Source organism: Mchenga conophoros, linkage group LG15 (genome assembly GCF_057382185.1).
Source record: "Mchenga conophoros isolate Kocher_MC1m ecotype Shallow Benthic linkage group LG15, M_conophoros_male_GT1.1, whole genome shotgun sequence".
Taxonomy (NCBI): Eukaryota; Metazoa; Chordata; class Actinopteri; order Cichliformes; family Cichlidae; genus Mchenga; species Mchenga conophoros.
In genome coordinates this window covers 6,471,775-6,499,103 of record NC_140540.1, presented here as the reverse complement: position 1 = coordinate 6,499,103, position 27,329 = coordinate 6,471,775, and the positions used below count along the sequence as shown (strand labels likewise).

Here is a 27,329-nt window from a genome sequence, read left to right as displayed (position 1 = left end):
TCACAGATTTGTTTTTTTAAGTTTTTTTCCACAAATAATTATTTTCCAGCAATATGTTTCCACTGTAGTACAGCTACTTCTACTACTTAATTAAGGATATGATTTAAAAAAAAAAAAAAAAAGCTCTGCTAGATGGGTTTATAGTTTAGCTCAAGCATGATCTCACGATCTGATCTCATTTAAAACAAATTCTCAATGATTTTGACCTATGCCTAAATCTAAAGAAATAAGTGTTCCATGAATTCAACAATGAGTAGTCTACTGCAGCGTAAATCCAGAGTTCAACTCCAGACCAATACTGGTACCTAGTGGTAAAAAAAATGTAAATACTACCAAGTAAGATTTCTAGCAATGACTATACGGATCTATAATATATGACTATCTATCTATATAATATAATCATTGATGAGAGTGGAAAGTGATTTCATAAGGTGAGCATTCATTTGATACTACTGGAAAATGAGTTTATTCTTCTGTCACTGCTCACCGTAGAGTATTCATACACAGAGGGTGAGAGACAGGAAAGCAGCAGTATGTGATGGGGAGGACATGTTCATATTAGACACAGTCATCTTGGCTAGTACTTCAATGTCTAATTGTCAGTTTATGTAAAACAGTTCACTGGAATGAGAGAGTATTCCCACAGGAGAAACTGGAAACATGTCTGCTACTGACTGGGCTATTTTCATTATATGCTTAATATACAAGCAAACAAGAATCAAGCTCTTTATTTTAACACAATAATGAAACATTTATTTTAACAAAACATCACACATTTGGATCACTGTAGTTGATGGCATCACCCCCTCTTCCCCACCCAAAAACACCGTACATGACATTTGTGTAAGGAAGACGCAAATGATATTGAAAACTCACCAGAGAAAAGCACAGTGAAACCCTCAGTGTGTTAATAATGTGTCTATGCTACCTCATGATTGTCAGTGGAAACGTGTTATCAAATACAAACACATAATAACACAAAACACAAATGCAAAATGTGATATCCTGTCAGGAGAAGCACACTATGTGTACTTTGAGGATCATTTTCTCTTTTTCTCATTTCTTCTCTTGAGGTGTTTCGTTTTTGAGAGTCAACTTTTTTTCATAATATAAACAGTTTTCACAGATTTTAGTGCTCAGTCTAACATGGAACCAAGTAAACATTAACCTTATTCACACAGCTGTACAAATGCAGCACTCCCAGAATATATTCTGTTTTTAACTGCATACAAAACACAGGACACAACAGTATATGCTGCTTCCTTGAGAGATAATAATGTATGAAGGTTTCATTATAAACACGTTGCATTGGAAAATTTACACGAGTGGTTCCCAAACTGTTGGAAAGGCCCTCTATATGGATGTTCATTTTGAAAGATGTCTTCACCCAAATGAAAGAGCATGCTGCCAAAGCAACAGGTGATGGTATAAACCTGACCTTATAGAAATGTTAGACAATATGGAGCCTAAAAAAACTAGCAGAAAGCAAAGTCTGATATAAAAAAAAAGATGATAAGAGTGGACAAAATCTGGAAAAAAACTAAGAAACGTGACTTTTTGAAAATCTTCACCCTGGACGAAGCTCCCATTTTCAGTGCCTTGGATAAAAGGTCAAAATGCATAGAAAAGGCTATGTTTATCAAAATACCTGTGTATGTATGGGTAGTTAGAGTGAAACAATAAAAGCTGAACATTTTTCAAAAAATAAAGGCTGTTCCATCAAAGCTTAGAAAGAGCAACTACTTACTGCTGACCAGTCCACAGCATTGGACTTCTAAGCACTTAACCGGACAGGCAACACTGAAAGACTTGAGTATAATAAGAAATGGATTGGATTGCTGTCTGATGAAGAGTTATAATCAATCTCCAATTAAAGATATGATGTATGGTTAGAGGCTAAAATCACAATGCTAGTTATTGAACCTTTTTCACAGAAATCATTTTTAATTAAGCCTTGCTCCTAAATAGAAGATGTTCATTATTGTCATTAGTAACATATCCATTTACCTTCTATGTCAAAATAAATTGATAGCTTAGCTTCAGCGTTTTAGTTGTGGCTTTGTAGGCATGATGGTATTGATTAAACCCTTTTTTTGGTGTTTTTTCTTTTAAAATGAGTGGGCTGAATAGCTTAAAACGTTCAATCAACTCATGGAGTTAGCATGAAATAGCTGGCTAGCAGCAGCTGCTAGTGAAGTTATTTTTTCAGACAAAAACCAAATTCAGCAAAAGTGTAGGAAAATAAATTGTTTAAACTGTGATATGTGAATCTACCACTGCAAGCGTTCCCTTCAAATTAACTATAAAAAACAGAAGGCTTAATAAGGAATTGTTTAAAGAACAAAAGTGCGCTCTGATGCTAGCAAGGCTAACGATATTCAGGTTAATGTCAAAATTTACTGAGAAGAAAACCTGTAGCTCTGGCTCATTGACATGTCAGTCAAATAAAGTATGAAGTTGTATTCTTAGCTCACTGAAGATGTAAAATTTTATTTTTAATGAGAAATTTCAGGTATTTATTTAATAAAATGCAATCAGTCTATAATTTGGCTGGGAAGTAGGTGATAGAAAAGGTTTGGGAACCACAGATTTACAGATGAAATTTAGATGAATAATTTTTTAATTCTACTTTTTAAAGTATTTCACCATTAGTAAGGTGTCCTACTGAGCACCACAGTATCCTGGTAACTGAACGAATACAGAAAAACAGACGTGGCTATAAAGTCACTACGCTCCAAAGGGAATGATAGTGGAGGCTGTTTTATCGCCCCATTTCCTCTTAACGCAGGATATAAATTTCACCAAGCTTGACAAAACCTGTGAAAGATGGCATAACTAATACTGAGTCTGTCCAGATGTAAAGTGGGAATGTCACTGTAAAGTCTAAACATAGCAGAGGAGTAGAGCTGGAAGGAGAAATCTAAACAAACATTAGTCAAACTCACTCAAGGTTCCCCCACTGGAGAACTTAAGCTACAAGGGAAGGAAGTGATGCAGCTTCAGCAAATACTTTAGGAGAAACACCTTCCAAATCATACTCAAATAAATCCAAATCAGGGGGGAAAACATGCAGAAATGCAGTTAAAATAAACGTGTACTTCACATGCACATGTTCTACACCGTATTGGCCATTATCAATCTTGCTTTTGCTTTTTGCTGTCTGCTGAGAGGTGAGGTAGAGAAATGAGGGAACAGCAGATCTGCTGTTAGCTGACTTACGCTTAAGATGGCGTATGGCATTTGCATCTGTGAGTGTTGCTTGGCTTTATGAGAGGTAGAGGATCTCTGAGCCTCACACGGGAAACTAAGCCCTGAGCCTGCTAATGCACCGGAGTGTGTATCTGTGGGTATTGTGTGTGTGTGTGTGTGTGTGTGTGTGTGTTGGGTTGTATCTGGGAGAAAGTATATGTCAAACAGTAAGTGCATCTGTACAAATATATATATATTGTGTTTACATGTGCTTTAAAAAATGTGTGTCCTTTATGCTTCTCCATAGGCTGAGGCCTTGTCTTTTAACAAGTCCAAACACAAGTGACAGCTCCAGCTTCCTGTACAGAGAGGAGAGAAGGAAAGGTTGAAATCTTTTCCATATATAGACTTTGCCTGTAGCAGCTTTCAAACATATAATATAATAATATAGCACCACTGATGTACACTAAAAGCTGTCAGAGTGGCTTTCGGCTGCGGTACCTTCAGGAGGCTGGGTCATCGGTGGCTTCAGGCAGTACATGTGGTATCCTCTGTCACAGTCATCGCAGAACAGCAGCTGGTCCTGCATGAACACACAGTCACTGTCATTATTTTATACAATACATTATAAAACAGGGGCTTGCTGGTTGCACATTGCATATAAAATTAAAATCTTAATTAATTTTTACAGACTTTCAAATTTTTTTGCGTACTTGGCTCCATATAATTCTATATCTACACACAGATAATTTAATATGTATTATTTCTCTGATAGGCTGCACACAAGCTGGTGAAAGGTCATTCCACAGCTTCACAGCCAATTCAAAGTGAGAGCCGACATTTCTGGAGACACAAAGGTTGGCACAAGGTTTTCCTCTGTGATACATACATCATTTTCTGAGGTGCCACAGAGGCTGCAGGACTTGCACTCGATGCACTGCCACTGGTATGTCCTGACGGCCTGCATCATGTTCTCAGTGAACTGCAGACATGTCGGATGACCTGTGTCGGGACGATGAGACAAAGACAAAGGGAAGCAGGGGCAGGAGAAGTGGATTGCCGAAAAAAAGTTTACAAACTGTTTTGGAGTGATTTTAAAGTGGATCTGTTAAACTGATTTCTAGCTTTATATTCTTATTCTCTTATTTTGTGACTCACCTAGCAGCTTTGCCCAGTAACAGTTACGTGTTTTGAATTAATTTTAACACTGGCCATCTGTCTGGTGATTGTGAAGGCCAGTGAGTTCATTGTCATGTTCAAACAAACTCCGATCACTGATTAGCAATTTGTGACAGCACATTATCCTTCTGGATCAGTAGATGGGTACACTGTGGTCTTAAAAGCATGAACATGTTTGGCAATAAGATGGCAACTGTACTAAGGGGACCAAAGTATCCCATTTGAATGTCCAAGCAGAATTCAACTCATCAGACCAGGCAGCGTTTCTTTCAATGGTTCTGTTTTCCAATTTTGGTAAAGTCATGTAAATTCTACCCTAACTCTCCTGTTCTTAGCTGACAGAAGTAACACCTGGTGTGGTCTTCTGCTGTTGTAATCTGTCTGTTTCATGGTTTGATGCTTTGTGTGATGGCTAGGACGGCTGTGTGGGAAAATCCCAGTGGATCAGCACTTTCTGAAATACCCACCATGCACCATGTTTGGCACCAGCAAACATGGCGCATTCAAGATCACTTTAATCCCCTGTCTTCCTGAACTTTAGCTGGTTGTGTTGTCTACGTTAATGGAGTGGCTGTAGCTCAGCAGGTAGAGCAAGTCATCCACTAATTGGAGGGTTTTTGGTTTGATTCCCGGCTGCTCCAGTCTGCATGCCAAATTGGACAAAATAATGAACCCAGAGTTGCTCTCTGAAGCATCCAACAGAGTATGAATGTTAGATAGAAAAGCATGTTGTTGTTTCTGCTCTACTCAGGTAGATTAGAAAATCCCTATATAAAAACCTTTATCATTTACATATTGGACCGGGTTGTTGACCAGGTGTACCTAATAAAGTAGCCAGTGTGTGTCCTTTTGCCGCTCTCCAGGTGGTTTTGCTTTTTATGTTTTAACTTTCATTTCATTTGCCTTTAAATTGTTTTTAGTTCATCCAAATGCGTTACATTTCGTTTTAGCTGCTTGCTGTGTAGCACATTGACCAATGTCTGCTGTGTTTAAATGTGCTATATATATATAAAATGACTTGGCTAACATTGTGAAATATTTCCTCTAATGTGATCTAGTTCACACACAAAAAAAGGATTTGACTCTTCACCCAGATGGCTGCGTGTTTCTCTGTCTTTGTCTTCTATGACAGTGTTGACAGTGTATACAGCAAGTGATTATATGACATGAAAACAAAACACATGGAATCATGTGTGCACAGTTAAACACAGCCGAGACATATTTTATCCTCTTCTGGTAAAACTACAACCATGACAACACAAAAAGAAATATGTAAAGTGGTCCTCTTGTTGCCTGCCTTAATAACATTGTTTTTTGTAGCCTGCCCACATCATCACAGTTATGAGAGGACAGTCATAAGTACACTGGTGTCAATGGGGTATCAATGAGCCATATGCAAGGGTGAACTGACATATATCTGGACTGGGAAAGAAGCCCAAAACACTGATCGCACTGATCCCTCTAAGCCTCATGGGTAAAATAACAAGGAATGTGACCTGTGTAGATATTTGAGTTACTGCCGTCCTCACAAATTACTCTAAGGAATTGCAGTTGAGAAGAAATCCGCTGAGACACTTTTAACAGACATCCTGTTGGCTTAAATGGATAATGGAGTGGTGACTGGCTCTTACCTCGCTGCTCACTGTCCTCTTTAGCTAGTGGAGTGACTTGAGAGTCCAAGTGCCTCCCTCCCCCATGTCACGTGTTCATTTTACCATGGAAAAGTCATGTTTTTAATTCCTTAGTCCGTAGTCCACAGCGCTATCAACGTTTTTGGTCCAGATTTAAGTGGCATGTAGCAAAGATGTATAGTTTGTTATATTGATTATCTGATGCAAGCAAAGTCAAATGTAAGGACATTTTTATTTATTTATTTTTTTGTTTATGAAAAATGGAAAATGGCTCAACTGTTGAAAAATCCACGAGGATGGTAAAAAAATATATGTTAGTGTGTCCATGAGAAACAAATTCCCAAGCAGAAGCATATGTGAATATATATCCTGCATCCTTTCCAAGACACTTTCCAGAAATGTCTTCACTGTGGTTTTCTGCGGTCCATTATGTGCCTCATGAGTCTTTCATTGTTCCCTCAATTAAAACTTTAATGGCAGAAGGCTCAGCTAGTCAAGTTGTCCCATTATTAGCTGTCAGCAACTACATCACTGTCTGAGAACGAAATATCTTCCAGCTCTGCATCTTCAAAGCCATGAAACGTGGAGGCCTCGCTGTCTGACGCGCTGCCGAACAATTCTTCGAGAGTGCTCCGCTTCCTCCCATCCTTCTTCGCTCCTCCTCTTCCAGCTACCATGAAAACATCAGCATCAGAGCAACACAGACAAGGCCACACAGTCTCCCAGTTGTTCTAGCACACTCTACCGTAGTAAGACAACATCTTGCTTGCTGAAATGATTCAACCAAAGGTTTTTTGCTGAGATATCCAGCAGATGCCGTTTTCGGCTAGTGTGGGAAACAAAACGGGGGGAAAAAAGGGGGAAAAATGCAGCCACATGTGCCAAAGGATAATGCATGAAAACTGAGCAACAAAAGAGTGAAAGCATGTTGTCTAAAGGCAGAGGTCTTTACTGATGAACGAGGCTGACATGGAGAAGCATGCAGGATGGAAGCAAGCGGCAGATTCTGCAAATTCGTATGATTCTTTCCTGTGGTTGGCTCTCAGTTCTTATGATCTGAAAGGCTCATTGACAACCCCATTGAAGAGACACTTGAAAGCTTTTATTGCACACCAAAAGCATCTAAATCTACATTATCACCTGAAGGTACAGATTTGTTTGAATTTTTGGGGAACTTGTTCTGAAATATAGAAGGACTACATTAAACTGGGTAACAACATGTACCTCCCCTCATCTCCCTCCTAAATATATGTGTGTAATTTATTCCTTTATATTTGATGCAAACTTTTAAACTGCATCACATCTGTGGCCGATAGAGAAACACAATTTAAATCCGTGTGGCAAAGATAAACATCGCAAGAAAGCGAGAGATACACATGAACAAGATCGTGGACAAAAAGGAAGTAAAGAGAAACAAAAATGAGATGTGTAGTAAGACTTAAAGTAAAGTATGAGTCTAGCAGACAACACATTTCTGATCAATGAAGTGATTGATACAACTCACACACAGCTAGAGGGCAGTTAGCTTAGCTTAGCATAAAAATGTAGAACGGGCAGGAGCGGTGGGGTTACAGGCTCTTTCATGAGGTAACAACAACTTACCAGCACACCTAAAGTTCACATTTTGTTTTGTTTTTTAAATCTGTTTAAAAACCAAAAAGGAGATTTTGTTATCTCTGAACCAAACGAGGCTAACTGTTCCTTTTAAATTGGACTAAGCTAACCTAAGTGTACTGTGTTCTCATGAAAGTTTCTGTAACTTGCTGGAGTTTTTATGAGATGGAGGTGTTAGCCGATGCCTAGCCCCAAACACAAAGGGTCATGTGCTGTTTTTGCCATGCCTTGCCAGGGTTAAACCCTCCCAACAATATAGCTTCAAGTGCTCATGCCTACCCTCCATGGCAAGGTAACAGCACATGGGCAGCCTAAGCTTATGGAGAGGGGGGCAGGCTTAAGACCACCAGGTGGAGGACAGTAATGGCAAAGCTGGAACAGATGGGACTTTCAGGGGGTGAAGCAAGTGCTCATCACCCACCAGGGACACCATGTAATAGATGCATAAAACCTAACCTTATGCATGGTATCAAATCTCATACTTCAGTATTTACGCTTAACTAATAAAAAAAATAGTTTCCACTTGAGAAATTTTATTGTCTTTCCACTTAAGTCAGTGGGAACAAAGTTGGAAAACAACTAGGAAAGCCAGTTAAACTCCAGTTACTGAGCTGTTGTTGTCACATACGTACAGAGTTTTCTTAGAGTTACGTACATTCGTTAGAAACTTTATTAGCAGGCACACAAATCTGGCTGTGAGCACAGTAGCCATTCCCACAAGTTGCTGAAACCTTCAGGTTACAAAACACAAGCCAACTGGAAGAAAGTTGGCTTAAAGGAACGATGGTCGTAAAAGGAATAATGTGGGTTGTTTCAGGCAGAGGATGAACTAAGAGGTGGCATAAAGGCCCAGTGTTTGATAACAATTTTCATTCTGAAATACGAATGATACAAAGCTACTTTAGTACAGACAATGAATAAAAATATACAGCTGGAAATGAGCACAAATGGTCCCCATTAACTTAGTGTTAAGCTTAGATGGTGCAAACTGTATATGAACAGACACATGAGTTGTATCAATACTTTCATGTCACTCTTGGCAGAAAAGTGAATGGGCACATTCTTAGTACGCCTTCTTGCTGTCCTACTGAAATCACTAATATGGCATTCACTTTTTTCTACTAAGTCTACTGGAGGGATTATATAACTATTGCAATTCAATCAATTAGTGCTTAGGCAAATACAAAATCTCAGGTTTTCACATAAACCATCTATGACCAGTAAGTGAGGACTCACCAGAACGTCCGCAGTCAGAGCAGGACACCAGCTCCTCTGCTTGTCCTGTTTTCCTGTTGGAGTCCTGGTCTCCCAGGCAGAAGTCACAGTAGTCGTTGGGGATAACAGCACCATCAGGGCCCTTTTGAGCTGTTAGCAGGAGAAATAAGGGGAATGGTCCACGAGCTTCCATTCAGTCTGAGCTTTCGTAAGTAAGTGCAAGTTTTTGTGACCTGGAAATATCCCGTTAATCAGTATGATTAAATACCAGCCAGCAACTTACGTTTATGGTTCTCTGAACTCTGAGGAGAAGACGGAGCCATCTCTGGTTCCTTCTCCTCTTCTCCCTCCTCCTCTGCCAGGTGAGTGTGTGTGTAATGGTAGCTCAGGCCAGGCCGGTTCTTGTAGCGCTTTCCACACACTACAGATTTTTTTTTTTAGATCACAGGAAAGTTAAAACCATGAAAACTGCACACTGTCAGGTGAAAACATCAGTGTATGACACTGGTCTAAGTTAGTTGCTGTGAACACCTAGAGAGTCAGTGGAAGACGGTAAGGCGGAACCTCTATCTGCGAAATAACTACAACTATTTGTAGCTAAGAAAATGTTTCCTAAGGTAAATAAGTGGAACTATAGCAAAGTTAAAAGAAAGACAAAGACTTAAAAGAAAAATCATCTCATTTATTTATATTTCTATATATACATAGAAGTATTTTATAAGCAAGTTTATTGAAACTTTTAACGCTGACCTAGACTTGTTATGATATTTTCATGTTCATTTAGGATTTTTTACATGGGTACACTGGCCTTGTAGCCATTATAGACGTTTCTCATTACACAGCTCTCTGGTGCATTATTGATCCAGCTATTTCAGCCTTAACAACAATTAACCAATCAATTCTATTTTCAAATATATAGAAATAAATCAAACCAGTGCTAACACTTATCTAAGAATCGCACACAGCTATAGAGAAACCTATTAAGCATGCACCCCTTAGATGAGCTGGTGTTTAAGCATCAGTTGGCGCATGCTTTGCAACAAGCAAGCATTGAGGCATTAGGTTTACTGTTAGCATCATGCAGTGCTTGCACAGGGATGCCTAGACTACCTTAAAGCAATTAAAGCATTGCACATATTCAGAGCATTAGCATTCAGTCAGTCAAGGACGCCAAATGCCCACTAGCAAAAAGGCCATTCATAAAGACAGCTCAAGAAGCTCCTAGAAAGACAAGATGGAGACAGGTTAAGATACCTTCTTCAGCCTTTTTTGAGTTATACTTTTGTTTGTATCTATCTGGAACAGAGAAGACACAAAAGCAAACAATATCGGAAAGACAGAACAAGACACAAAAACGAGGATGAAATTCATCTGTCTGAGGCTCAGTCAGTATCTCTAGCCACAATTCCCGCGGCAATCCATTACTGAGGAATTCTGTCCAAGTACGAAAGTGGCATGCTGGTCAGGTCTGGATTAACAGCAAACTCTTTCTTCATGCTGCAGAGGACTGCTCTTAGCAACAGAGAGAGGGCTTTAAAATATATATATATATATATTGATACACGTGTTTTTTCTCTTAACAGCCAGATCTCAGGAGAACACAGTATCTCTGCTCTGAGAAAACACAGTGACTGTAATCGCACCGATTGCAGGATGGTACATGTACAAAGAATGAAGTTTTCTTTGCCCTTACTGTCACAGACATAAGGTTTATCCTGGTCCTCGATGTTAACGGGTTCTGCCCTTCTGCGGCTCGAGCCTCGGTTCTGAAAGGATACACAAGACACTCGTGATCATCCATTTATTTCCTCCAACACAAGTTAAAAAAAAAAGCTTACTGTATCCTATAATGCTGGTAAAGTATTCTGCTTTCAGGTTGATGGTGGTGTTGAGTCTTAACTTATTTGGATTTTGTACTAATGTGACAATTTTTCTGTATTGTATTCTGTATTGCATTACAATTCAAAACACACACCGTCATATATAAATCCTGTTTTTGCTTTCGACACTCACTTTGCCTCTGTTTCTGTTCTTTCTCTTCGGAGTATCGAGTTCAAAGTCTTCATCGTCATGGAAGCCATCCCCATTTTCCTCTGCCTCAAGTACTCTCTGCAGAGTGCAAACGCAAACAGAAAGACAGGGGTTAGACAGAGGTAGCATTAGGTCTCAGGAAGCTGGAAATATATAGATACAGACATATTTACAATTCTCCTGGTTAATGTTTGATTTACTTGTCAGGGGGTTTTCATTGTCATTTGTTGCAGGAAGACATCAAATCTACCTGGCCAATTTTCAGGGAAAGTTGGTGGAGAAACAAAACTTGAGATGCTGCTGTGATTTATTGAAAAAAAAATCCATGTCTTTACACTGGCTGCACCTCAGAGAAGAGTGGACTTCGGGCATTGGCCAAATAAGATGTCAAATGAGACGCATACATGAAGTTAAAGGGACCCCTACTGGTGACATATACTAATCTTCCTTATCTTATTAACCATACCTGTATTTCTAGCAATGTCTCATCTTCCTTACTGAGGTTGTTTTTTTTCTCCAGCAGGTTGTCCCCCCTTAGTAGGGCCTCCAGGGCTGTGGCCTCCCCCGGTGCCCCCTCACGCTTTGGAGCCAGTTCTGCTTCTGAAGAGAGAAGGCGAAGGAGGGAATGACAAAAAGGAAACAAAGACCACTTGAGGTGGCATGTGTATGTGTCTGTGTATAGCAAGGCAAGTGTGCATCAACCTGTGTGTTTTAATCCCACTTTTTCATCCCGGCATTTCGTACTAAAGTGGCTAAAAGCTGTTAACCTGTGGTCAGGCAGAAAGGAGCACTTGGGGTGTAAGGCTGCTATAAGTAAAGCTCTTATGTGAATGCATCCTTTCACACTGCACCTCGTGCTTCTCGACACTTACAAGTACAACTGTACAGTATAAATCTCCTGACAGAACCACAGTGATGCTCAAATCTATCTGTAAAAAATGTAAAAACATTTTTTATTGCAGTATGCTAGATTAAGCTACTAAACTGAAAACATATATTCCACCATAAGAAGTCGCCTGTGAGCCATGCAGCTCATGTCGGCCTGTGCTCTCCAGGCTGCCGCTGGTAAGATAAAATCATATAATGATGATATTAAAGAAAAATAGAGTGACGGCATTTAAAAGTAAATATATCTTCCTATAAATACAGAGGAAGAAGAAAGAAGAAAGAAGCTCTGTGGTTACTTACACGTGTATTTAGTTACATTTTGCCTAAATGCCTCAAAGTCATTCGTTAACAGGTCGTCTTGTCCATTTATTTTATTTATCGTTTTATTATGTGAGGTGCAGTTGTGGTAATTTAGCACAGATGGTAGGTGACAGAGTTTAATGATTGTCATTGGGGTGGACGAGGTTTTATGAGGAAGGCGGGAGCTTTGGGAATAATGAAAAGCAGGCTACCAGATCCAACATCAATAAAAGATAAGACAAGCGTGCTATGGGAAGGAAATTAGCCAAATACATATATTTTTAAAAAACACTCACTGCTTTTAAGCCTGTAATATTTCTCATATATCTCATTCTTCTTTATTTCTCCCCCTATCTAATCTCCTTCATCGTTCCTGCTTTTGCTCTGTTCATTTCCACAGAGACGAACTTGCTGCAGCAGCCCTGCCTCTTTGTCCTCTCCTTTCATCTCTAATACCAGGATGAGAGCCGAATGAAACTAAGGCTATGATAAGAAAAGCAGGGAGCGAGCACAGCTGCTGAGGATGTAAGACACTTATTGAATACAGAGCTTCTGTACCTCTGCGTCTTCCCTCCTCCTCTTCCTCCTCCTCTCATTTGTCTTTCTGTATGCTATGACTTTGTGCTTGCACTGCCTCTGTGTTTTCTTCATTCAACCACCACTCTGCCTCCCCTCCCCAGCACATACATGTTGTCCTTTACTTTGGTCTCTTTTGACAACCTCCTTCCTGTACATGAAACCCACTTTCCTCCTCTAGATTGTCCTTCATTCGTGTCTTTACCTTCTTTTTTGGGGCTAAAGAACACATTGCCTCATTTAATACATGCATGCACAAGTTGCCTGGATTTAAATTCTTAGGTGTGCATCAATAATTTCACATGTAAAGTCCAGTTTACTCATCTTCAGCCTGTGAAAGCAGTTGCACAACACCTTTTTTTCCCTCTGGAGGATCAAAATAGGTGACAGAAAGAGGTTTCTGGATGTTTGAAAGAAGTGGTCCCGATGAAAGATGCTGCTGAGTTGCTTTGTGAGATTTTGATAGTGACTTCACAGTCAGGATATCTTGGCTTCTGCTGCTCCTACACAGATCTCATGTGTTTTGTTTTAACCTGCTATATAGAAGACTAGTTGAGAGGACAGAAAAATGGTTCCTGAAACCCTAACATGACCTGGGACGTGAAAAAGGAAAAGCGAAACTCTACAAGAACAAGGAATTCATATGTGGCATGGCTTCTGTGTATTCACAGAGACAAACCTCTCTGCTCAGGAAGCATTAAATAAACATAAAGCATTTTGCAAAAGCCCACGAGGGGAGAATTCACATTCTTCTGTTTTGTTATGATAGACATCTGGTCCAAACTACACAATAGGATATCTCAAAAACAAAAGACAAGAATTCTGCACTTCTACTCTCGGCGTCCGAAAGTTTTGCATGCCTCTTTAACTACAGTGTTACCTTCTCTAATTTCTTCTGTTTTTATGCAAGCTTGTTGGTTGATGAGCTGGTTAGCTGTAGCTTTTGTTTTTTTGTTTTTTTCTTGTTGTTTTTTTTTCCTCATCAGAAGGACTCTCTGTCCTCATCTTGAAAGCAAAGCAAGTCATTCTTAGCGGAAAGCTCCAGAGTATTAGATTGCATCTGGAAGACAGCGAGAGGGGAAACAATAGAGTAGAAAAGCAGAAACAAAGACTTGCCTTCATTCCCCTCCTTCACAGGTTCCTGATGGGGGCATTCCTTTTGCTAAAATCCCAACCCACCCGTTATAACACACACTCTGTATGCATGCATGGATGCACACACTCATAAGAGAGAACACACTTCCACCTCATAGGACTCACTTACATTGTTATGCCTCATGGACAAATGATTATAGAGGCCCAGTTAGGGTGCTTCTGTGGTGCAACGGGCAGCAAGAGTCGTGTGTGTGTGTGTGTGGGGGGGGTATTTGTGTGCCTATGCATATGTGCGCCTATAGCCACAGAACAGAGAGAGAGGCGGCATTGATTCCAGGGAGAAAATGAACCTGGAGACCTGGTAGGAGAGACGAGCTAACCCGAGCCAGATGGCCAGGCAGCAAGCGTGCGCAATAGCTACATGCAGATACCCAGCAGCACAGAGGCCACAAATAAAACAGATGTATTTATGTGACGGCATGAATAAATAAAATAAAATGCATTAAAGTAGGCTCCGTTGCGTAACTGTGGGTCTTGACTTTCACTGCATGGCTGTGCTGTTTGTCTCACCTAGTCGAAGCTCACACAGGCGGAGCTGGGGATCCAGGGGAGGGTGGAGTCGCCTCTTCTTTCTCCAGCAACGAGCGGGGTAGGTATACATCTGTCCTGCTGCCTGGCCTGGAAACACACACACATACACACACACACACACATATGTATCCATATATATGTACACACAGAGAGTCACACAGGCACACAGGAAGAATTTTAACAACCACTGGCAAGCATACCATTTTAACAAACCTTGCATTGAGCTCTGCAACACACAAACACAGTAATGCACACAGAGACCTGGTCTTTCCTGACACTTAATATGTTGCAATATGATTTCAGTAGTGCTCAGGCACTACCCCATATATTCAGAGGGGTCCAGCTCTTGTGATCAAATTCTAGAGACTATGTATCACTCGCAAGCTAAAATTGCAGCTCTTTGAAGACTTTTAATGACATTTATCTGAGAAGTACCAAAAGATACATCAGTATGCTAATGTTGAGAAGATGCAGTTTTACTTTTTTCCAGTCAAATGCTGTTTGTTCTCAAACCCTAATCGTATTCCACCAATAGCCACGTAGGAGGGAGAGATGAAAAACAGGGGTTTTAAGTCTGCATGAGCGGTGAATAAAAATCAAGAGATGGAGGGGGAGGGATAAACCTAGAATAAATGCATATAATGTGACTTAGGTCTGCCACAAAGTATAGGGTGTGGCCTGAAGGGCTTTGCATACAAGATGGAGAGCAGGCTATTTGTGTCCAGCTCCCAGTAAATAGCAGATTGTTCCCTTTGCCTTTACAGAAGAACCAGATGTGCACAATGCATTCTAACTGCTTAAGGATAAATCAGCAAACAGTAACTCGGGGAATATACAAAAGATGAGCTGGCAGACTTTTTTTTACTGATGGAGGAAATCCATTAATTCATATTTATCAGTGTTTTCTGATATATGTTTATTAACTTTCCTGCAGTGAGTTGGGCAAGAAGATTGATACCACTCTCATGCCTGTGCAGTGAAGATGAAGCTCCAGCATGAGGCTGTTCATCTTAGCTTAGCGTAAAAACTGGAAGGCAAAAGCTAATAGCTAGCCCAGCTCTAAATTCACCTACCAGAACTTGTAAAGCTCGCAAATTAACATGCTATATTTCACAGTCATTTCCTGGAGTCTGCACTGGTTTCCTGGCAGGCTCATTTCAATATTCCCTGAGGAGTGATTGTTTCTGGCCAAAAAATTAATCCAGCAGTAATTCAGACTTTTGACTTTTGTTAGCAGATATACTGTATCGGTGAGTGAGTTGTAGACTGACTGTTTGTATATTCATAGTCAAGTCAAGGGAGCTGTTCTTCCTTCTTTTCTTAAATCTGAGAAAGTAACTTCTTTCTGGCCAAAATCATAATTCAGATCCCAAAAGCAAACAAATAATGTGGTTCTTTTTAAAGTCTTTTTTTTTAGTTTAAGTTCTTTCAGCTCCAAAAAGAGTTACTGTAGCTTTATTGGCCAAAAAAAGGTTTATTATAAACATAGTGTGCCATGTCACACAAAGCATAAACTACACTCACAAGATTTGATGAAGTTCAGTTAGTTGATATGTAATATCTCCTAGACACCGATGATACAGGATTTTTAAGACGAATACTAATGCTGATATTTAGTGATTTAAAAATCCAATAATCTGATATGTTGGTCGATATTTTTTTTCTTTCAGACACACAAAACAAGAACAGATTTCCTTAACATTTGTTAGGGAAATGTGACTGCCCAGTCTGCTGAGAGCCTGATAGGGATGTTGCAGAGCGCCCTCTGGACAAACTATGCAAAATAAAAGCCGTTTCTCCTGTCTGTTCACTTTTTGAAGTATTCATTTATCAGATGGTAAAAATGTCAGTACTGATAGATCAGACCAAGGCTAATATCAGCCGAAAATATTGGCTCATTGATAAATTGGTTGGGCTCTAATATCTGCCAACTTGTAGCTATAGAGGTATAACCATAGCCCAGGTACTTTATTCAAGATATTTTTTTAGTTGATTTATTTTAGTAAGAGGAAGACATGCACCAAATGGCCTGGGGCGGTTTCAAGTCTGGGCTGCTGCGTTAGCCTCATGGCATATGGGTTATTTGTTTAACCCAGTGAGTTAAATGGTGCACCTACTCAAGAATGATTTTTATTTTTTTATTCGTGAATAGAGCCTGATCAGGTCTTTACATATGACATACTGTATTTAGTGACTAAAAAAATCCACACTAGTGGCAGTACAGATTAGAAGTTTACATTTTTACTACTGTTTGCATTCAGTGCTGCAGCCAGTAGCTGTAGCCTTATGTTGAATTTTTAAACGAGAGTGACATCAATCATCTCCCTGAAGCAAAAAAATGCAGATATCTCCAAATGCAGACTTAATGAATGAATAACTTTTGCTACATTTTTCAACCTTTGCGGTGTTTCTCACCTGGCTGACGTTGGTGCTTTTCCATCCAGATGTAACAGTTGTTCTGTGCCACACCGGTTTGTGAGTCCAAGAAGGGCATGCGCACGCTGCGCTCTGCACAGAGTCGGGCATTGTAGTTCCTACAGTGTTCGATGGCCTCCTTGTAGAACTGGTCGCCAAGCCTGTCCACAGAGAAACACGAAGAACATGTTAGGAAAACAGGCACACACAGCTTTGATTCCAGTGTAATCCATCAGGTTTGTTAGCATTAACTTCTACATCAACTGCCCCATTCATTCAACATCTGAATTAAATGCATTATATGTGGCTACTGAGTCACTCACAACAACTGTTTATATCTTATTAACTAAATGCTAACATTTGTGGATCTTTAACGCCACTAGTATAAATTGGATATCAGCTGGGTGTTAGTATAATACAAAAACTTGTTCTGGCTTTACAGCATAAAGGCAGCTGAACTGAAAGTGATTGGCATTAGAACAGTGAGGACAAATATAACAGGAAATGATTAGGAGATGAGATGTTTCATGCTGTCAAATTTGTAGATGACTAAGTGTGCCACAATGAAGTCCACACAACAGATGTGCTATAAACAGATGTGCATCGACTGATAAGAGGATACAAATCAGGATGTGAACCATCAATAACCTACACAGTCCCAGTCTCACAGCAGGATTTCTGCAGCTAAGATCATTAGAGTCAGAGAGAACAAACCAAGATTTATTTGCTTCCCTTAATGATTAAGTCTTTCTTAAATGAGACACATGTAAAAGAGACTTTTCTGTTTAGCATGAAATCCCTGATCATTTAATCCAATGCAGCATAATTAGTGTCAAGGAGGTTGTTTTCCATAATGCCACAAGGACTTTCTGTTGCTAGGCTGGAACATATCGAAAGCAGCAGAACAGCGTCAGTTTTTCTGTTTATTTACATATCATAGTCTATCTGGCTGCCTATCACCCGTCTCTCTGACTGGCCAAGCTAAGACGGGCGGTCTGTGGATACTGCGCACAGATATGTAAAGAATGCCAAGCTGGACAAAGACCAGCTCTCTGGTCACACTGAATCTCACAAAGATGTGCAGTGTTTGGAGATGGAGGTTGCAGAGGGTGAAGGAAGGAGGGATGGATAGTGGGAAGGGAGAAGGGTAAGAAGTGGAGTGACTAGCAGTGGAGCGTGAACCAGGTAGTGCATGCATAAGATGAAGGAAAAGAGGGGGTGAGTGTCACATAAGAAGTAAGAAGGGGGTGCCTACTTTGTAAGAGCAAAGAGGACATAAATAGGAATAGGAAGAGAGAAAACTGAACAATCGGACATGTGTAGAACAAATGGCAGCTGCATGTTTTTCATATTTGTTAAATGTGAACCTCAACTTTGGCTATACTGGTGCATCTGGACAAGGATGTTTTCCTTGTTTTACTCCCCACATGTTGCATCTGCAGGGAGAACAAAGGCTCGTCTAAACCCAGAACCCTCTTTACTGGGTTTGACCACACGTCACAGTGTAGAAGGAATCATGCAAATCTGTACCTTTAATTGCTTGGTGACCTTTTTGGCTCTCAAAATTTAGCCCAACAATTAGCTTTAGAGGGTATAGTTTTGTAGAATGTAAATGCAGTAACAGAAATGGCTTTTTATGGGAGGCAAAAAGTCCTAGTGGAAAACATATCACATGTCTGGAAACATACAAAGGACTGTTGTGTCCTATATCTGGATGCACAGCACTGCCTGACACACGCACTTCAGGTAAATCATCACATTTAACTCTAGTTATTCGTGTTATTAAGGAATGATAATTGCAGAAATGCCACTGAAATCCCATCAAAGCTCACTGTGAATTGTAAAATGGCCTGTATTTGTATAGCGCTTTACTAGTCCCTAAGGACCCCAAAGCGCTTTACACATCCAGTCATCCACCCATTCACACACACATTCACACACTGGTGATGGCAAGCTACATTGTAGCCACAGCCACCCTGGGGCGCACTGACAGAGAATTAATTGTTATCAAAAGTATATTTAATCTAATCCACAGTGCTACAAAAATGACTTTGGATTAATGTCAGAGAGAAGCAGCTCCTTTCAGAAACAGGCAGCCAGCAGAAACTCCAAGATTGCTACCAGGCAATAAACAGTCCAACAAGTGATACCCATAAGTCCACAAATATAAGTCAAACTGCTGTTTGTGTTATAGATTTCTCTAACTCAAATCTGCTGGTGACTGTGGACTGGAATTCGTTTATATCAGGAATAATTCTCTTCATGTTGACTAAGGTTTTTGTGCAGAGACCTCCAGAAATGAGGGATGCAGCTGGTGCTTTTTGTGACACGTGTTTTTACAGTATGAGACCAGCAGTCACAGTGATCCACTCAAATCCAAATCTCCAGAAGAGACTTCCTGTCACATAACTCATGTTCCCAGAGGTAAAGTGTTATCTCTGCTGTCACTATCAGTTGGCTAGATTGAATTGTGTGTGTGTGTGTGTGTGTGTGTGTGTGTGTGTGTGTGTGTGTGTGTGTGTGTGTGCCTGCCTACGGGTATTTCTCCTCATCCTTCCTCCCTCATTTTTTTCCCTCCCCCGTGTCATCCCATATTGCCTGTACGTTTCTGTCCCGTTTCCGACAACAAAGCGTCTGCATAACCTCCCCGGGCGGCTTCATAAACTCTTACGTAAGTGAGTGTTCGTGCACAGCTCGTTTGCCTGCTGTGCATTTGTCTGTGTGTTGTATTCATTACGTGAGAGTAAATAGTGTATGAGGATGCCTCCGAGACTTCTGTCTGCGGCTTGCGTGTCCTGAGACATTCTTACCCAAACTTGATTTGACTATCCTCAATTGCTCTGTGCCCCAACCGTGAGTTAACTGTATGGCTGAGTGCAGTGATGGAGCTTATGTAAGGCGAGTTTTGCATGTCAGGGAACGCATTCCTCTTGGACACCAGCTTCCTGGATACTGATGGAATCTGCAGTTGTTAAGTGTGTTTTTGTGTCTGTGTGCACCACTACGACTGTTTCAGCTCATTCCATGCTGGCACAAAAGAGCTGTGTATACAACAGTCAGTATAGGTTTCAGTGGTCTTGGATCACTATTTCATTCTATACCTATAGGCGCAGGTAGGTCTATCGGTAAAAGCTTACAGAGGTAAAGAACATTTCAATCCCATCCTTTGTTCTGTGTTTGGACATCAGGGGCTATTGCCCTCACAGGTACCCATTAATGATGTATCACAGTTAAAGGGAGACATCATTGAACAGTTGAGGGGCTAATTTCATTTGCATTCAGCTCAAGGCGAGCAAACAGGGTCTGACACGCACACATGCTAGAGAAGGAAGTCCAAAAAGGGCTAATGAACGTTATGAATATTTAATGTGGTACTCAGTCCTTAGCCAAGGGGAGTGGAGGCTCCATTAATCAGCCTTTGTGTTTGGATATCTCCTGTCATTTCTCTTCATCAGTCTTACTCGTATCTGTCACTTTCTCTTCCTCCTCGGTGAATTGAATATTTAGCCACTGAAAGAACTCATCAACAGCAAAATAAATCACTGTCATCCGTCTCTTCACATTTGTGTTAATCTCTCAAGACTCTCTGTTTTCTTGGTGTTTTGATCCCATCTCAGTTTGCTATAATGTGCTACTGTATCTCACAGCCGATTATTTGCTTTGTTTTTAATAGTCTTTGCATTTTTAACACAAAAAGAAAAAAAATTGGCCCCCAAAATTTAGACCTGTGTTCTCAAATGTGAACATTTAACACTTTCGTTCCCATGTGTGATAAACTGCCTTTACTTATTATCCAAACCTGTTGACTTGAAAAAATAAATTCTATTCTATTTTATTTATATGGTGCCAATTCACAACAACAATCACACGACCACCTATGAGGAAGCACTTGGTGACAGCGAGAAGGAAAAACTCCCTTTTAACAGGAAGAAACTCGTGGCTCAGGGATGGGCAACCATCTGCCGCGACCACTTGGTGGTGAGGGGAAAGAGAAGACAGCAGAGAGACAGGACAAAAGACACACTATGAGAAACAGAGCAAGAGTTTAATAATAACTAATGATTAAATGCAGTAGTGGTATATAAACACACAGAGAGTGAAAACAGATAAGCGAAGAAGAAGTGCTCAGTGCATCATGGGAAGCCCCCAACAGCCTAGGCCTATGCCCCTGCAGCATAACTACGGGATGGTTCAGGGTCATCTGATTCAACTTTAAGCTTAATTGTTAAGTTGCATTAATTTAACAAGGGTGAGTTATACTGGCTTGTAAAAGTTAAAAGCACTTTAGTGCTTAGTTTAACAATTTTTCGCAATAAATAAACTCACAAAACGACATTATGAATGGTCACATAAAATAAGAAAAGTGTCATGTGCCATAGACTGACAGTCTGTCCAGGGTGTACCCCACCTCTTGCCCTATGACAGCTGGGATAGGCCCCCTTCCGGCAATTCTGTTTTGGACAGGTGGAAGAAAATGGATGGTAAAATTAATGGGCTGATTTTCTTCTGAACACAAATATGAGAAATTATTGCATCTGCTAACATGCAAAAATTATTTTTGTAGGTGAACTCCAGCAAGCACCGACTAATATAGTTCCAATTCTTAACCACAAAATGAGACCCTAATTACAGCATATTAAACTGTCTGAGCCTGCTTTTGGACGGAGCATTTGTGTGTCTGGGGGCAGGCATGTTTGCAGGTGTGAATGCATAGCAGATTAAACTGTTGCTCTTTCACTACAGTTATTTGGAATTTTGAGATGTAGGCAGCTCTTTATCACACTAGTTTATAAACTGGGCGGATATCAGTCATCAAGGCCATCAAGGCCAGGTTTTTAGTACACACTATATGGACAAAAGTATTGGGCTACACCTTTTAATCTTTGATTTCTGGCATTTTCAGTCCAGTTGCCACAGGTATAAAATCACACACCTATCCACAAACATTACTGAAAGAATAAAGAGTTTACTGAATCTGAGCGTGGTGCTGTAGTAGCATGTAACATTGCAAAGTGGAAGTGTTAAGGAACACAGCAACTCAACCACAGCATGAAGTGGCAGACCATGTAAAGCAGGGGTCGGCAACCCTGCACGCCTGCCACAGCTGACACGCCAAGGGTTAACTGATGGCACAAGCTGGACTGGCCATCAGGCAAGATGTAACGGTAATGGTATAAACAATGAAAGGTGGTGGATTGGCCAGATGCTGGCCGGTGTGTAAAAATAACTCAGTTGTTTGGTGGTGGCTATGGCGCAGCTCCCAGAGGCCAGCAAGTGGATGAGGGGAAATGGGAGGCAGGTCCGAGTGTCAGGTGAACTGAACTTTGGGTAAGAAGTTATGACCTGCAGTCTATCTGGGTCAGATATACACCAAGTTTAGGTGTAGTTTATTTTCGTTGTGCTGACTTTACAGTCAGTTACAATAACTCGTACTGTGTGCTAGCTAGCATGACGGAGTTTCTATACAGCTGGGTGGGTGCTATGATGTTACTGATAGTGAACTTTATTTTATTCATAAGGTTAGTTAGTAGAGTTGCCAACCGTCCTGTAAAAAACAGAATCGTCACATATTCAGAGAAAATATTACGCATTTCGTATTGAGCTGAAAAGGAACACAGTTTGTCCTGGACTTCAGCTAGAATGAAAGAAAAGACACAAAGCTGGAGTTATTCTGTGTCTTTTCAGCAGCACGTTTAAGCTTGATCAGCTGTTGTTAGAATTGATTTAATATTAATTTCTAGTATCAGCTGATGTTTGTTGGAGCCACAGCCGTAAAGCTTCTGGTCATGATATCGGTTTGGATATGTGGTGAGAGGGAAACATGAAGATGAAACCAGGAGATGTCCTTACTGAATCATCAGAGCTGGACAGGTGATGGAGAAACAGGTTTACCTTTTAGGTGACATGAATGAGTTGAAGGGAAGTTATGAACTGTTTCTGAGAGACAAATAACACCAGGATCCTTTTCTATTTAGCTGACAGCTGGTAACTGTGCAGGGGCGGGTCTAGAAAAGTTTTGCCAGGGCTCCAGGTAGGGCACAAACAGGGAAAGTGGGGCACAAAGAAATACTTTTCTTTCTTATTCTCATTTAAAGTGTCTGGCTTTTATTAAATAATTATCTGAATCTTACAACCAAAGTTTTTATCTGACGTAAAATGTATAGAAATCATACATATACCAACAATACTGGAATCCACAGCTGTGCGTGTTCATGGAGCTTGCATTTTCACCTGCTGGACATCACTACCTGACAAGTTTAACTGTCTTTAGAAAATTACAGAGGCCTTATTGACAGTATTTGGCTCTACATATCTGTGTGAGCAGATTTTCTCTCACACGAAGAGTGTCCTCAGGTAGCCATCTGAATGCTGGACACTCGGGGACCTGTGCCTCTGAGTGGGAGAGGATAGATCACATTAACATGTGTGTCTCTGTATTAACAGAGATACACATGTTATTTTTCTTATCATTGTTGTGAGGAGACCATAAATAGCATTTGCATTTTCTGTTTTACAGTTCATTTGAATTCTTGTTATGGATAAAAAAAAGTGTCTTTTTTTTGTTTCAAAATAGCTGATAACTTTTTGCTGATAGCTGCAAACATCTGCGAACAAATATCATTCTATAAAGTTTTTCTATATAGTCTGTAACTGTTAATATAGAGCGTTATTAAATTTATTGCTAATGCAATCATATGGCACATTGACTTCTGAGGAGATTTTAGATGGCACTCATCATCAGAAAGGTTGCCGACCCCTGATGTAATGTTACAGAGCGAGGTCATCGACTGATGAGGCTCATAAGTTACCAACAATCTGCTCACTCAGTAAATTCAGAGTTTCAGACCTTATCTGACATTAACATGCAGAACTGTTTAAATGTTGTGTGCCTGGACGCAAGTCAGAGGTAATGGAAAGCTGTATGGGCAATGCTTTCACAATACAGTAATTAGGATGATCTCTGTAACATTACACAGATGCATCTTTCTAATAGACTGTGCTGGACAGTACAACATATACACAGCATCTCGAAGGAAAGTTAATAGCATTAGGGAATGCTGGAGGTTAACCACATATTGAGCAAAAGATGGTCAGAGGAGATCAAATCCAGTATAGGAGTAAGTAGGAGCCCTAGGGGGATGTGTGAAGCGGGGCAACAGCATGTGGGTACTGATCGGCTTCTTTGTGTAGCACTTTGTAGGTCGAGCAGTGTGAAGCATAGAGAAGGGAGACGGAGGAGGAGGGGCCAAGGAGGCAGAATGGGAGGGAAAGGGGGTGGCGGGGTACAGGGTGGGGATTCGATATGTCCTGGGGCACACGTGTTCCCTTTCAAATCCTGTCACACTCATTTTTCTCCCAAACACACAAATGACCGTACACACGAGCACATTCATGCACACACACTCACACACTCCTGCCTGTACGCAAACAGACACACAAAGGGAGTAAAAGGGAAAGGTGCAAAGTGCAGTCTGAGGTGGAGGGAAGAAGGAGAGAGGCAGGGCAAACAGCTGAAGAGGAAAGGGTGTTGCAGAAGGGGGGAAACCCTGAATTAGATGCTCTTGCTGTTGTTTTGCTGAGGGATGGGTGGAGGACCAGAGACACCAGAAGTCAGGAGAGGTGAAGGAGTGGAAGGTGTAGACATGGCTTGACCCATACGTCATTTCAACTCAGCATGAGCATTACTGGAGGAAATGTGGAGGATAAAATGTTTGTCCAACATAAAAGATTCTATTTTGTATTGTAAAGGATACCACATGCTTATCTCTTAGCTCTCCAAAGTCTCACATATACCCATAGAGAGAGAAAAATGTTTCCATGTGCAGAACATGGAAAAAAAGATAAAGCATTGATCACTGCTTGGAGGTTTCCATTTAAAAAAAAATGTTCCTGTCCATTTAATTGTCTGTGCCTGGAAACCATTCTATTCCCATTCCCTGAGCTCGGATAGACAAAGGCCAGGGTTCAACCCAGCGCTCAGAGTGTAGTATAAATGTATGCAGCAGGACTAAATGCAGCCAGACAGACACCCCTCCACCCACCTCCATCACTCACTCACGCTCCCTCTCACAAGAACTGGGGGAGGGGCGCACGTCTACGCAGACATGCAAAAAAAACCAAAAACCCCACAATAAAAATCCACGACCCCAAACACACTGACAACCCTACATCTCTCTTACATTTCCTCTAATCTGAGTTCAAGTTCTCTCAATCCTTGTGCAAACACAACCAATCCACATCCCACCTGAGCTCTTTGGTTTTTATTTACAAATCCAACTCTAATGAAAGAAGGTAACAGGCGCGATATGCACATCTCTACATATGAATCGCAGCGCTTATTTGAATACTTCTCATGTCGGCTTCTCATTATCCCACCCGGCCTCCCAGGATTCAATTACCAAAAGTCTTTTTGAAAATGAGAATTTGAGTCAGTCGAGGAAAATATGCATTGCTAAACATGAGCGAGCGAGTCCACAAAGCCAGACATATTTACTGCCATGTTCCTTATGGTTATAATTCATCTGTCAGAGCTGGGCACTGACAAGAGAGCAGGCTAGATTATTACCACGTCCTCACTGAGCGCGCATTATTAACGTGCCACATCCTGAGTACGACTCAGAAGTAAGGCCTTTTGTTTCAAACACAGTAGACTCTGTCTAAAACGTAGACCGCGACTTTACTTCCCAAGGTTGTAACTCACATGTTACTTGATATTGGGTCTTACATTCCAACACATTACACTTCACATACACTTTTCATTACAGTTGCCTCTCATATTTTGCTCTGAGCTTATACTAGTATGTCTGTTGTGGTAGGTGGGGTCCTGTGTCCATATGCATATCGCTTTCCCTTTTTTGCAGATATTAGATTGGTGGGGGGTGTCTATCTGAGAAAGCCCTGCTGCATGCAAAGGGCAGATGGGACTCCCTCCCTCCCTCTGCCCCAGCATCAGCCTGTCTTTTTCTTTTTCTTTTTTTTTTTTTTTACGTGTACCTCCGTTAACAGATGGACCCAGCGAAACACTGAAATACTGGGACGCTCTCTAATCTGCTGCTCTACATGCACACAAAAGCAAACACATATACCTTCATTCCCTACAGCCTAATCTGTTTCGGTACAACACAGAAGCATTAAGTCCCCCCCCCCCCCCCCCCCCCCCTCCTCCACACAGTAACCATGTATGACATGTTTCTGGTTGTCAACAACAACAAAAACAACAACAATAAAGAGCTCTACAAAATAAGAGCATCATTTCAGAATCTATTTTAAGGGACCCGCAGCAGCATTCCGTTCAAATTAATAAAACACTTGCCTCTTGCACAAGAAACTGTCAAACACTGCGCATTCCACATGACCAGTGGTAAACATCTGCCGTCAGCCAGCAGCAGGGGCGGGGGGGACATGCATTCTGTGATATAATGAAAGTTGGTTTTATCCCCTAAATCTTTACTCTACTTAGGATCACATCCCATTAACCTTTTTTTAAACCCATGCTCATATACATTATTTTTCTACAAATGCATTTTCAAACCGCCAAGATCGGCTTTAAGCAGTTTATTCCTCCACGCACACAAATTAAAGTTAATGTAATAACCTGCTGTGCGTGAGCTTGTCAGGCTCAGACAAGCACGAGTCGCGCAGTGGGAGCTTTGTGTCAGTACATGCATTATATTAACTACACAAATATCCCCGACAAGGAGCGCAGGCAAACTTCTGACAGACGAGGTTTTTTTTAATTCTATTTATTTTTAAAAGTGGAATGTCCGCAACTTTATGCATAAATGAAACTGAATGTAGTCATTTGCGCGCGGACTGGTGATGTTTTCCGTTCGCACACCGTGCATAAGTGCATGCTTTTATATTCGTATTGCACAATACAGCAACTAGGCAACGGTACCTGAAGATACGGAGACTGCCCAAGTATATACTAAAGGTGTTAAATGTTAGACTTATTTAAAAGCGCGTGTAATCCCCATACAGTCATAATAGCTCGTTACATTCATCTTACACGATGCAGTAATTTCGTTAAAATAATAATAACAAAAAAGAAATGTACTTACGATTTCAAAGGATTATGAATGACAGTCGCCATCTTCCTGTAGGACTATAACGTAATATTCCAAATCTCGGTGTAGTTTGGGACCCTTATGAAAAAAAGAAAAAAGAAGAAAAAAACAGCCAATGCGGTCCTGTGCGCTGTGCTCCCTGCCAATACAACACCAGCATCAGGACTTTAGGCGTGGCTTCAGATAAATCTGTCAAAATGAATGCCCCAGACCCCAGATTGTAATAACACCATGAAATTAACTTGATTTAGCCTTATCAGTGAAAACCACAACATGAATGCTATGTAGCATGGGATACTATTACAGTCTCACTTCTAATGTTTTTTTTTTGTTTTTGTTTTGTTTTGGTTTTTTTTTTTGGGGGGGGGGGGGTGTTGAGGTGTTGGAAAATAAATCCAACGACATGTCAAACATTAATTTTTTATTTTTTTTTTTTTGTAATTTAAAGTAAGTGCCGCTTTAAATTATATAGTGTTAAGGGCGTATATATGTCAAACAGTCACTTTATTTTGTATTTCAATATCCAACTTTTTCCGAG

At 40.6% G+C, this 27,329-nt stretch overlaps 1 protein-coding gene across 3 annotated transcripts; it reads right to left on the bottom strand.

Moving 5' to 3' along the window:
• Positions 1 to 571: 571 nt before the first annotated feature.
• Positions 572 to 27,015, bottom strand: dpf3 (double PHD fingers 3). 3 transcript variants are annotated; one of them, XM_085246504.1, is made up of 12 exons: positions 26,786 to 27,014; positions 16,725 to 16,885; positions 14,289 to 14,396; positions 11,326 to 11,459; positions 10,842 to 10,937; positions 10,522 to 10,594; positions 10,083 to 10,124; positions 9,112 to 9,249; positions 8,850 to 8,978; positions 4,079 to 4,191; positions 3,691 to 3,772; positions 572 to 3,548 (listed from the first exon to the last, which is right to left on the bottom strand). In XM_085246504.1, exons 1-12 carry the CDS (start codon positions 26,815 to 26,817, stop codon positions 3,481 to 3,483), a joined length of 1,176 nt encoding a protein of 391 aa, XP_085102630.1. In that variant the 5' UTR covers positions 26,818 to 27,014; the 3' UTR covers positions 572 to 3,480. The 3 variants fall into 3 exon arrangements, 2 of the variants coding, with proteins under 2 accessions (XP_085102630.1, XP_085102631.1); XR_014888513.1 differs by lacking the exon at positions 572 to 3,548 and adding an exon at positions 6,000 to 6,669 and having other exon boundaries at positions 3,755 to 3,772; positions 26,786 to 27,015; XM_085246505.1 differs by lacking the exon at positions 10,083 to 10,124 and having other exon boundaries at positions 26,786 to 27,013.
• Between the last annotated feature and the right edge of the window lie 314 nt (positions 27,016 to 27,329).

What these genes read in the sequence shown, in the direction of transcription:
- dpf3 (XM_085246504.1), bottom strand. Translation starts at nt 26,817, where the DNA reads ATGGCGACTGTCATTCATAATCCTTTGAAATC. An exon ending in ATTCATAATCCTTTGAAATC is followed by an intron (nt 16,886 to 26,785) that starts GTAAGTACATTT and finishes CTCTGTGGACAG; the next exon opens with GCTTGGCGACCAGTTCTACA. An exon ending in TAAACCTTATGTCTGTGACA is followed by an intron (nt 10,125 to 10,521) that starts GTAAGGGCAAAG and finishes TCTCTGTTCCAG; the next exon opens with ATAGATACAAACAAAAGTAT.